This window comes from Lygodium microphyllum, chromosome 2 (assembly GCF_053477565.2).
Source record: "Lygodium microphyllum isolate KBCC chromosome 2, Lygodium_microphyllum_v1.1.10, whole genome shotgun sequence".
In the NCBI taxonomy this organism is placed as follows: domain Eukaryota; kingdom Viridiplantae; phylum Streptophyta; class Polypodiopsida; order Schizaeales; family Lygodiaceae; genus Lygodium; species Lygodium microphyllum.
Window position 1 is genome coordinate 2,739,065 of NC_141136.1, and position 12,787 is coordinate 2,751,851.

The following is a 12,787-nucleotide window of genomic DNA, read 5'->3' on the forward strand; positions in this document are numbered from 1 at the left end:
TGACCATAATTAGTAAACGATGGTGTGAATTGAGTGGAGGCGTGGGAGAAATTGTTAAGATGGCAAGCTCAACATGTGCGGACATTGATGATGGACCACCCGGCTAGATTGATCCATATGTTTACACTTAGTATGTAGGTGGTCGTCATGATCCTCACATGGCCATTAATTTATCACTTATTATATTTAGTTTGTTGCACCTACCTATAGATGGCATAATTATAGTGTCAAACAATTAGTATAGTCAATTATGCATTGTTTGACTCAGTAGGCCACTTTCCTTTATGTTGTATCTTATCTATATTTTAAGTATATTGTATTGTGTGTGAAAGAAGAAGAAGAAACTAGCAAGAAAATGTTTTGGTCTCCATCTCTCTTCTTATGTTATTGATTGATCTTCCTCTTGTGTATATGGTGTATGTTTGGCATAGCAACTCAAGCAAGCCCCCCCACCACCACGCGATTTGTGACATGGCATCAGAGTGGTACCACAAAGAGAGGCAAGTCTTGAAGGCTTAAGTAAATGAGAAGAATCAATAATTTGAGCGAGCAAGCAATGGATAAGAAGCTCTCCCATTCTCCCACTCCTTCTCTTGGATAGTGCCTGTGAAGGCATTGAAAGTAGGGCGACAGAGTGAAAATCTCATATTGCTGTGAGATTTGACGTGCAAGCAAAGATTTGGTTCCACTACTTTTTTAGTCATCTAAGGCCATTTCGGGCTTTGTTTTAGACTCGCAAGGTTGTAAATAGTAGTTTCACGATATATTGTAATTTTGGATGTGCTGACCGAAAGTGGGTGCATATATTACAAATTTCAAATCTATAAGTTCTAAGGTATCTTGCAAAAATCAAATACAAATTTTATGTGCATTGTTGAGCAATCAGTGAAAGAGTTTGCTTGGTGTATTGATGTGCACTTGTTGTGAAAGACTACAGAAGACTTGCTTGTTGTTTTGTATCAATTTTGTGATAATGGTAGAGAACAATAGAAACCCCATCACTGAGAAGATAGAAAAGAATAACTACCCATTATGGAAGTTTTGTATGACGAACTTTGTTATTGGAAAAGGCTTTTACAAGTTTGTTTTAGGTGAATAAAAGGAGCCAAAGCTGAGTGACCCTATGACTATAGATGAATTAAAGACATGGAAAGAATGGAATGCAAAAGAAAAAAAGGTGATGTATTGGCTATCTACAATCATTGATAATATTGTACTAAGCATATTAGAAATGCAAAAAATTCACATGCAGCTTGGACGATTTTTAAGAACATGTTTTCAGTAAATACAAAGGCATGGAAGATTGAACTCAAGCAAGAGTTAGATACTTTGAAGAAAGGAAAGATGCCTATAAATGTGTGTATTTTAAAAGTGAGAAGCATTGCAGATGTCTTAGAAGCTATTGACGTAATGTCTAATGATGATGATTTGGTTTGATCTACTTTGGGTGGCATTAATAATGAGAAGGCCTAGAAATCATCTATCACTTTTGTATATGTATGCAAGCTATTTTTAGTTTTTGATGAGTTGGTCTCTCTCATGATCACTAAAGAGATCAATATACAAGGTGAATCATCTAAAAGAAGTGGTGAGCATATCCAAGCATTTTACCCAAGTTTCAAAAGGGAACATGGCAAATCCTCTTCAAGAGGCTGTGGTGATAACTAGCAAAATAGGGTAACTTAGCAGCTCGATGAAATACAAGTTTCAAGAACCCGTGGAAACTTTAGAGACAAGGGAAACTCTAGGGGAAGAGGTGGATAGAATAACATAGGTTCTAGTATTTATGGTGTTGTTTGTCATTATTGTGGCAAAAATGTCGTATTTTTAGCCCATTATTATGCTAAGAAGGATAATATTCATAGTGGTATTTTACAACAAGGAAACTATGCATAGTCTTCACAACAAAATAAAGACAAAAATGAGCATATGTTCATTATGCAGCATATGATAAATGATGTTACAAGAAACAAGATGCATGTCGATATATGGTATGCATTTCTTCTACTGGTAGAAAGGCAATGTTTTAAGCAAATATTATCCATATATGGAAAGGATTTTGCATTTTAGCTAACTAAAATAGGTTGTGTGGATGTGAATGTGGTGGATCTGATGGTGTTATTTACTATTCTGTGTATTCCATGGAATTTGAGGCCAATTCTTACGGTACAAGCTTATTTTCCTAAACTAATGGAGTTGCTAAATGAGAATATATGAACAAAGATTTTGGATCCATCATCACTATCGTACTCCAATAGATGGTTTGTTGTGCCCAAAAAGAATGTCGCATTGAGATTTATCCAAGACATGCAACCAGTCAACAAACTCACAATTAGAAATGTTAGTGCAGGTCTTGTGGTCGATGACTTTGTAGAGGCATTCGCTGGTAAAGCAATTTATTATTTGGGGGATTTATACTCAAGGTAAGACTAGTTCTAGTTAGCAATAAAGAGCAAGGAAATCACTACTATGAAGACACCCATGGGATTAGTACACGTGGATGTATAGTCTTCCTTAGGGTGCAACAAATTCTATGGCACATATGATGAATGCGATGAATAAGGTCTTAAGGGATCTCATACCACAATTAACTATACTATTCTTAGATGATGTACTAATAAAGGGTTGTGCAAAAGGATGATAAGATTAAAGAGTTGAATGAGCATTGTTGTAAAGAGTTTGTTGCTAGTCATATAGTTGACAATGAAAAGATTTTGGCTCGCTTAGAGGAATTACATTCGATTATTTCTGGCCAAAAGTCCATGTTTAGAGTTGAAGAGCTATTTGGTTGTGGATCATATGTGTGGGCCCTATGGCAAGAAACCTTCACCAACAAAGATAAATGGATCAACAAGATGTAAGACACTTGTTTTAGTGTTTCAGAGGTTAGAAGGTTTTTAGGGCATGCATCTTTTACCTCATATAGATACCATAGTTTGTGCACGTAGCTAGCCATTTGTGTTAGTTATTACAAAATGGATAGAAATTTCAATGGGATAGAAAGCAAACCAAAGCCATGAAGAAAGTAAACAAATTGTTGAAGTCTGCACCGACCTTAGGAGGGTAGATTATGCAAAGGGAAAGTCTATTATCATTACAATGGGCATTATCTTTATTGATATTGGATTGGAAATTGGTAAATATGATCATGAAGGGAATAGATATGCAATCATATTTGGAGAAAAAGTGTTAAATGAATGGCAAAGGAAGTACCCACAAGTGAAGAGAGAGCTATGGGGTGTTGTAACAACTCTTAAATGCAACAAAGTGTACTTTATAGGTACTCGTGTGGTTGTTGAAATGGATTGTTTGCCATTATTGAATATGATTGTTAGTTGTGCCACATTTGGATATTGCATGCTAAGGTGAATTGCATATATAAAGTTACTAATGAAAGGAAATTCTATTGTCATTTTAAGAATAAAGAATAAAGTGATAGTGACGAGTGGCTGCTACCTACAATGTACAAGTGTGTGGGTAGTAAGTATAGGTAAATATAGGTAGCTATGGTCTCTAATTTCCAATAACTAAATCCTAAAAATTGCACCACATTGCAAGGAGAAATAACCCAATGGTAGACATGCTATCTAGAGCACACTTTGAGGATAAAGCTGGAATGATGGATGATGAAGAAGAGAGTGAATTTACCATTGAAAATACATTTACTACTATGGGGGCCGAACGGGAAATTGTTGTAATTGTAGATACATCATTCATTAATGTAGGGACAACATTAAATACAAGAAGTATAGCAAAAGAATTGATAGGGACAGCTCTGGTGAAACAATGAATATAGTAGTAAACAAAGTGCGTGCAACGATAGATCAAGCTCAGACAATAGAGAAAAAACACTTTATGTATTAGTGTCTGAATACACTATTCAAGAGAGATGAATAGTCTAAAGAGAAATACAAAGAATTAAAAAAAAATCATATGGGTTTTTTAAATTAAAAGATGGATATCTTTGGAAACATGCAAAGAAGAAGAAAGGGACTCTACTACAAGTCATTAAGTAATAGAGCTATGCAATTATAGGTAATGCAAGAGTTTCATGATAGTCTATGGGCTAGCCATAGAGGTGTTTGGGACACATTTGAGAAGATTGAGGAAAGGTATTGGTGGAAAAGAATGTATAAGAATATCTCACACTCTATTGAATCATATAGTGCTAGTCAAATGTATTCATTTGATTAGTAAAACATAGAGATAGGTTGCAACCAACCTATCCTTTGTCTCTTCATTATAATTTAGTGATAGATTTTGTCATTATGCCTAAGAAATTTGGCAAACGAGATACATTGTGCTTGCGCATGAGGATTTGACTAATCATCTGGAAGATAGAACTCTATGCACTAAGACAATGCAGATTGTATGCCACTACGGTTATGTAGGCAAGATTACAATTGACAGAAGAGAATTAGATATAGATGAGACTCATGCATTCTTCTCTCAATTGGGATCAAACTTGCATGAACTTCAATATATAATTTGGAGAATAATGGTAAGAGTGAGAGGGGCCATCTGCCTATCATCAAGGCATTGGCAAAGTCATGTAAAGGCATAGTAAAGGAGTGGTAGCAGTTATTACCATATGCATTATGGGTTAATTAATAGATACATAGTGTAGTGACTAGATATATGCCTACTAAATTGATGTATGGACAAAAGCCTATTATGCCTATTGAAGAGATGATTGCCACATGGAGTGTGTTACCTTGGGAAGAATGACCAAGTAGAGAAGAATTGCTTGCTCTATGTATTGAGGTGGATGAAGAAGGCTATGAACCTATCAAAAGCATGATATTTTGACACTTGCCTAAGGATCCGTAGGTTTGGAAGGGGGTGGATGCCATATGATTTTATGTCCATATTATGAAGACTAATGAGATTCCATAACTTTGTGCATTCAAGGGTCTGTACACAAGACATGACAAGATGAGTTATAAAGGAGCTGGAGACATTGCAGAATTTTGGTTCAATGAATTAGTTACAAGGAATGAGACTAGACCTAAGAGAAGGGTAAGTCAAATAAGTCAGTGACCAACAGTTCTTATGCATGTGATTTCGTGTAGGCAGTAAGTGGAAACTTATAGAACTAGTGTAAACAAGGGAAAGCGAAGTAAAGTAGAAGAGATAGGGGTAATAAAAGAGCATGTTTTTTTGGCATAAACAAAACAAGAGTGGCCTACAACATTTGAGGGTGTGAAGGAGACATATCTCACACAAAATTAAAGCTTTTTGTGAAGAAGAACATGGCTGAAAACTATTGGATCATCAAGGAACTAATTGGGGTAGCAAAGAAGTATTTGTGGCCTTTATAAACTACGAGAAATAACGTATGCAAGTCGAGAATTATTGTTTTAAATTTTCAACATGAATCTTTGATCTCTAGGTTCAAAGCTTAATGTATATGCTTGTCTATAGCCTAAAGGGTACAACTATAAACCATAATCTATACAATGTGCATTCAAAAGGTATTAAGAAATACCCTTTCTTTACATGCTATAATGCCATAAAATGACTCCTTTTACTTATGGGTCTTTTTCAAATTATAATTAAAAAATCCCTTTTGTAAATTTAATCATGTAAGTTTTACTAAATCAAATACCATTTTCTTTGAACTTGCATGGTATCTTACATGTGAAGAACTCTCTTTGGGGTGATTTTGGGATAGCATAAATGAGGTTTTTTACTCTTGTTTATAATAGTTGAATAGAGCTTAAATTCATGTAGTTAGGCCCATAATATAGAGATTTTATAGAATTTAGTGCTTATCATGCTTGGTGTCTAGTTGTTGTTGGTGGCTATTATATGCTACATGTTTTCTTGGACTAAACATGAGACTTGAAGCGTATGAGGATACATAAAGCCTATGTACAATAGAGACTTATCTTATAGCAAGTTCTTGTCTCAAAGCTTTTGGGTTGTGATCCCAACATAGGATATTGTGCTCCTACAGTAAGTGCATGTATTGGACTTGTTTTTTTATGCATCTTATGAATAAAAGGGCCTTGTGATAGCTTTAATAAGTGGGTCTCTAGTCTTAAAGTGATTCAATCCTCACTTTTAATATTCTTTCATGGCCCTACTTTCTACATCTTTATCTCTTAATCCACCACAATTAAGGCCTTCAACTTATTATCTCTGACATTGATTGATAGAGAGAGAGAATAAAATATTTAATGTATTCTTATATAATAATAATATCTTATATAATATGACATTATATATGTGTGTGTTGCAACAAAGCATTAAAACAAAAATATCCAACTTGACATTAGGAACGAGCCAAGTTTTCTAAATCCCAAATTGATTCAAAACTAATTCATAATGCAAGGGAAAAGACCTTTACGAGCACATCTAGTTCACTTACTTTCAAGAAGGCAAGATGTTGCATAGTATAGAGGAAATGTTCATATTGATATAATGAGTTTACAACATTTCAAAGTTTATAACACCCACAAAATGCCCCGAAGTACGATTGGGTCAAGTACCTACATATTGCAACACTTCAAATGCGTATTACAAGTGTTAAAAACTCACCCAAGTGTTATTTATGTCCACTTTACAATGGTTATACCTTATTGGCATCCATGGGGTGTTAAGAACTCTCTGATAGCTAGAATGTTGTAGCCACCAAGGGAATATTTACACTTTCTTTTGGAGCAACGATTGCCTTATTAGACCTTTTATTAAGGATATTTTATTATTATATTATTTTGGTTGTAAGTTCAAGAAGCGCCAAACCTCTAGAGGGCTTTCCCAAATCTATCCCCCTTTTTCAAACCTTCTTTTTTAAATTAAAACTCCCTCTCCCCTCCCTCTCACGTGTAATCTCTCCCTTTCTCTTCCACCTTCCCTTTTTTATTAAATCCCTCTCTCCCCCCTCTCTCTCATGTGCAAAGCCTAGGCTCTCTCTCTCTCTCTCTCTCCCCCTCTCTCACGTGCAAAGCCTAGGCTCTCTCTCTCTCTCTCGGATTAAATCTTTGTATTTAAACTTTTATTTTAATTAATTATTTTAAAAAGCTTTTTGTAATTTCAAAGTTTTTTTACAATTTTCACACTTCGAGAGGAAAATAGAAGAAAAAGAAAGAGAGTGAGGAAGTACAAATCTTAAAAGAAAGAGAGAGAGAATTATAGAGACAAATGATAAATTTTAAAAGAAAGAAGAAAAAAAGGAAAAAGAAAAGAGAATTGAAGTGTGGAGAAAATAAAAGAGAGAGAGAGAGAGAGAGAGAGAGAGAGAGAGAGAGAGAGAGAGAGAGAGAGAGAGAGAGAGAGAGAGAGAGAGAGAGAGAGAGAGAGAGAGAGAGGAGAGGAGAATGGGAGAGAGAAGAAAAGCAAGGAGAGACAAAAAGGAGGGAGAGAGAAAGAGAGAGAGAAGAATAAAAGAGAGTTTCAACATATAGAGAGGGAACTAAAAAGATAAAATGTAAAAGAAAGAGAGAAATGAAAAAAAAAAGAGAAAAAGAAGAAATGAAAGAGGAGAGGAAAAGAGAAGATAAGGAGGGGAGAGAAGAAACGCAAGAGAGAGAGAGAGAGAGAGAGAGAGAGAGAGAGAGAGAGAGAGAGAGAGAGAGAGAGAGAGAGAGAGAGAGAGAGAGAGAGAGAGAGAGAGAGAGAGAGAGAGAGAGAGAGAGAGAGAGAGAAGTAAAAAGATAAAATTTCAAAGAAAGAAAGGGAAAAAATTTTAAAAAAGAGGAGAGGAAGAGAGAAGGGCAAGAGAAGATAGAGGGGAGGGGAGAGAGAGAGAGAGAAAAGCAAGAACAAAAGGGGGAGAGAGAGAGATGGGGAAAAAAAGAAAAGATTGATATTTTTTTAGTTTAAACATTTTATGAGAGGGAAAATGGAGAGAGAAAGGATAAAATTTAAAAGAGAGTGAAAAGGAAAATAAGGAAAAAGAGGAGAAAGAAGAGAAGAAAAGGAAGGGAGAGAGAGAGAAGAAAAGGAGAAAGAGTCTCAAAGAGAAGAAGAGAGAGAATTATAGATAAAGGAAATATAATTTAAATTTAGTTCAAGAGAGATGAAGGGGAAGAAAGAAAGAGAAAAGAGAAGAAGAAGAGAGAGAAGAGATAAACTTGAAATAAGAGAGGTTTGGGATGGGAGGCCGAGCCTGGTGGTCGAGACAGCGAAATCCAACGGTCGTGCAGTGGGCGCAGGATAATGGGAGGAGGGGGCTAGAGTCGCCTACGAGACAGGGAGCTGCTCCTTTTCTGCGTGCGTTGTTGAGGTTGTGCGTGTGGTGTTAGGCTGTACGTGGAGTGGTCCACAGAGAGAAGGAAAGCGAGTTGATGAAGCCAGGCAACTAATTGCCTATCCCAGAGAGGGAGGGGTCTTTATAAGCCTGTTACTGGGCAGGAGAGGAGGAGGAAACGTGCCTCTCATGGGAAGCCAACATTCTGTTCCCATCATTGAGCAAGGGTCTAAAGTGGGCACTTAGCTCACTTTTGAATAGCAGCTGGCTCCAAGTCCCCCCCTTTTTTTTGGTCATGTTAACTAAGGTTATTTGGTTGGTTTTCGGTTGGTTGTCATGCCTTCCCTCAACCAATATAAAAACTTGACCCTTCTTTTTCTATGGTGTCACTAAGAACCTAGTGTGATTTGGATGAGGAAGGTCATATACGTTTTTCGTGTTGCCTTCACAAGATTGTTGGAAGGTTGACAAGTTAATGTATCAAATTACTTTAAGTTATATGTGAGCTCCTTGTTAGGCGTTCGAGTACCAATCATTTCACCCTTCTATACTTATGCTATGAAGCTTTGTATATATGCACTAGCTATGTATGTATTTCATTTGCATAATGAGTGAGTGAGTGTGTAAGGATGTGTGCAAATATGTGTATGGTATATATTTAATTCATTTGTAAAGGCTTGGATTTTTAAGAGTTTGATTTGAGAAGAAGCTTAGTATGATCTATCACAAACACTAGGTTTTTTAAACATTATCCCCATAAGTATAGTATTCGTTTGGTCCCCCACTTGGAAGATCGGCATCGAGGATATGTGTGATAGGAGAGGCAGTGTTTACAACTAATGTGTATTATACAAATGTTAAGTGATGATATCTGTGTGCAAGAGGATATGCATGCAAGAAAACTGTAAAGTTAAAAGGATGATATCAAAAGAGATGATATATCAATACAACAACTAGCATGGGAGGGAATATTTGGTTCCTTGCAAGAAGGAAGACTACACAAGTCCTCTTATACTACTCTAAGCATGTATTTTGTCTACTTAGTAATACCCACCCTTTGCCCATAATTTTTGGGATCCAAGACCAAGTGGGTGGTAGCTACGCACCACCCATGCATCCAAGCTTAGACCCATAGTACACCCTAAGTTAGCCTACCATGCCGATGAGTTTTTGTTTGTCAAGTTTAACAAGAGGGTATTCTTTTTTGAATGCCTTATGGACAAGTTGCCAAAGGTGGGACCTAATAAAGCCAATGATCATCACCATGTCAGACTAGCTCGAGGGACGATTGCCAGCCCTATGTAGATATTTATTACCTTGAAAGGGGAGCTTTGTTCTTTTATCATATGTTTTGATAATAGTGTAGCCACTTTTGCATGAGATTTCCAGGTTCAAGAATGTAGTATTCAAGGAGATAAAATGGTTAGTTTTACAAAAATAAAGTGAGTTTTCAGAAAAGTCAAATTCCAGCTTTAGTCCTTTGTAGATGGTAAAGATGGAGTTCAGGTAATGTCCAAGAAAAATGGATGGATTAGGCACATTGACCATAAGCAAGTTAATTAAACGTATGTGTGAAGACGGTTTGAGGACGTCATACTGCCCCACGGAAGCTAAATTTTTGGAAAAGTTGTATTTGAAAATGCCAAGAAGAGGTTGCACCACAATGGCGAGCAACTAAAACCCATGGGGATCCACTTTCCTTCTCTTTTGATAATTCCTTCTAGTGTGATAAAGGTGTTGTTTATAATCAAAGTGTTAAGATGTGGGCACTCCTCAAGAGAGAGGGATAGGTCCTTATTAGACCTTACATTAGTCCATATCCCATTATCTTTACATATTGAGAGAAAACCTTTTTTTTTTTTGTTCGGTGTGGAAGACCCATTTTATGAGAGTATTTATAACAGTGACGAGGCCCCATTATGTGGGATATTCTCATAGCATTTCTTTATGTCGCAGTAAAGAATGCACCAAATATTTTGTATGGCTGATTTACAAACACTTGTTGTAACCCAAAAAATTTGGATGTTAACCTAGCGAGTAATGCATTTTTCTATTAAGTTCTGCATCAGATCCTCGTTAGTTCAATTTTGTATGGGGAGAGTACTACGATTACGGTAGTAGTCTTTTGTGAATATATACAGCTTGATGCAAGTTAAGATAGTGAAGAGATGTTAATAGTAATCCACTGATCTTATGTGTCTCCAAGTCACATTGATAAAAGTCGAATATGTCGAATCTCTCAAATGCGAGGGATTTAATCGGTACTTTGCAAAATAATGAAGCCCTATTGGGAAACTTGTCTATCCTTGCAATATACAAGTACACATACACATATATATAGAGAGAGAGGGGGGACACGAGAGAGAAAAGAAAGGAGAGACAAGAGAGAGGAGAGAAAAATGACAAGCTTATGAGATTGAACAAATAGACATGCGCATATAAGTTATATACACACATGTATACACAGTTGGCTTCTTTGTGACTCAACCACATGCGAACCTTCTTGCCATATGAAACATGCATTAGGACGCAAAGTCCCCTACCTATTATTGAGACCGATTGGTCCTTCAAACCCTAGTGTGAAGCATTGAAAGAATATCAACGTGGAGCATCGGGAGAATCTAGGCGTGGAGCGCCTAATATATATAATGTTAGTTTTATCACTAGCTTCACTAGTTGCATAGTTCTCTTTATCTCTCATAATGATCATTTTATACCTAAATTTTTCTCGTATATTAATTCTCTCTTGCACTCTCTCTATTGTTTTTTCTTAGTCTCTTTATCGCCCTCGTTGTTTTCTGGGTTTTTCTTTTCGGGATAGAGAGAGTAAAGAGAGACGTGGACGCAAGGCCCATGCTTATGTAAGGATGGCCATCAGCCACTACACTCGAGCGAGGAACGAGTTCTGGGTGGAGGCTGTCCAACAAGAGCCAGCTCCTCTTGCAGTCCAACCCCATCTACCAAAAGATCCCTGTGCTCATCCATGGTGGCAAGTGCATATCTGAGTCTCTCATCATTGTGTACTACATTGATGAAGCCTGGCCTTCCAAGGGCACTTCCTTCCTCCCCAAGGACCCCTACGACCGGGCGGTTGCGCGCTTCTGGGCTGATTATATTGACAAGAAGGTGAGGATTTTCTCCCCGTCTCCGAGCTTTGGTTCTCTGTGATTCTTTTTGCTTGTACGATGCCAGATCCATGCAGCAACACATCCCATCAACTGCATGTAAGCCTGCTCTCCTCAGCCTGCAGTTGCATATGTGTGCATGTAGTCATGTGGTTTAGCGCGTCTACAGATCTTCTTTCTCTACAGTTGTAACGCTCTTGCATATAAGTTGAAATGAAGGAAACTATGGTTGATATAGGAGGACGGCTCTTGCACGCAAGTATATGGTGAAAGAAAGTTGCTTTTTCCTATCTTTCTGATGCACTCAGCTGGTCTGGCGCTTCTTCTTCTTCTTCTTCTTCTTCTTCTTCTTTGCCTACAGTAGCATAATCCTTTCATACACACATCTGCCTTTTTTTGGCATGCAGTGCATGGTGTTTTGGCTTCCCTGGTTGCATATTCCGACTAGCTGGTCTCATCTGTGGTTGTATTGTGTTGACATCTGAGTCTCTTCCTTCCATGCAGTTCTATGATGCAGGGTCTCGCATCATCCGAAGCCCTGAGGGTGAGATTCAGGAGCATGCCAAGAAGGACATGGGTGAGATGCTGGCAACATTGGAAGGTGCTCTGCGTGATGTCTTTGGCGGCGGCCGCCCTTACTTTGGTGGGGAAACGCTGGGTCTGGTGGACATTTCCCTTGCACCATTTATATGCTGGTTCGAGGCCTATGAGACCATAGGGAAGTGCAAGCTAGTGGATGAGAAGCAGTTGCTCCATCTGAGCAGATGGGTAGAGAAGGTGAGCGAGGACCCGAGCGTGAAGGAGGCGATGGCGCTAGCACCCCCTGACAAGGTTGCAGAATTGGCGAGGATGCTAAGGAAACAATCTCTGGGTGCATGAGCACCCTCTGATTCCCCCCACTTTCTCTCTCTCTCTCTCTCTGTGTGTGTCTCTCTCATGAATTCTCATGCATTAGGAGAAATATGGACTCTCTTTTTTGCCCCTTAAGGAGTGAATAAACAAATATAGGCCTAACCAATGAGAGAGCTGGGATTCCAGATTCATGTAACATGAATCTTCTAGCCATATCTTGGACCAAATCTTCCCTTAGCAATAAAATAAGGGAAAATGTGGGGAGTACAATGCTGTCACTTCTTGGAAGTTTGTGCCTCAAATTTTCATTTTCTTATTTTTTATGTTTGACTTTTCTTTTCTACCCTTTTCAGTTTCCCCCTCTTTCTTAGGCGGAACTCAAATTTGTCATATCTCTTTCCCCGCTTCTTATTTCCTGACGAAATTTTACAGCCTCACTGTTGCTTGCCCTGTCTGTAACCCTGTAAAATTTCATTTGCTTTGCACAAGCACAAAGAGAGTTTCATGTGTTTTATGAGAGCAGAGCTTGTTTTACCAAAGCCCTAAGATTCTCTTCACAAAACTCTACAGGTATATTTTTCTCTTCCATAGATGTTCTATGGTAAAGTTTTATCTC

General features: G+C 37.7%; 1 protein-coding gene across 1 annotated transcript; it reads left to right on the forward strand.

Moving 5' to 3' along the window:
* Positions 1-2,307: 2,307 nt before the first annotated feature.
* LOC148039424 (putative glutathione S-transferase parC) lies at positions 2,308-12,198 on the forward strand. The gene is made up of 5 exons (XM_087690198.1): positions 2,308-2,423; positions 2,624-2,857; positions 7,903-7,956; positions 11,110-11,320; positions 11,824-12,198. Exons 1-5 carry the CDS (start codon positions 2,308-2,310, stop codon positions 12,196-12,198), a joined length of 990 nt encoding a protein of 329 aa, XP_087546324.1.
* Positions 12,199-12,787: the final 589 nt, after the last annotated feature.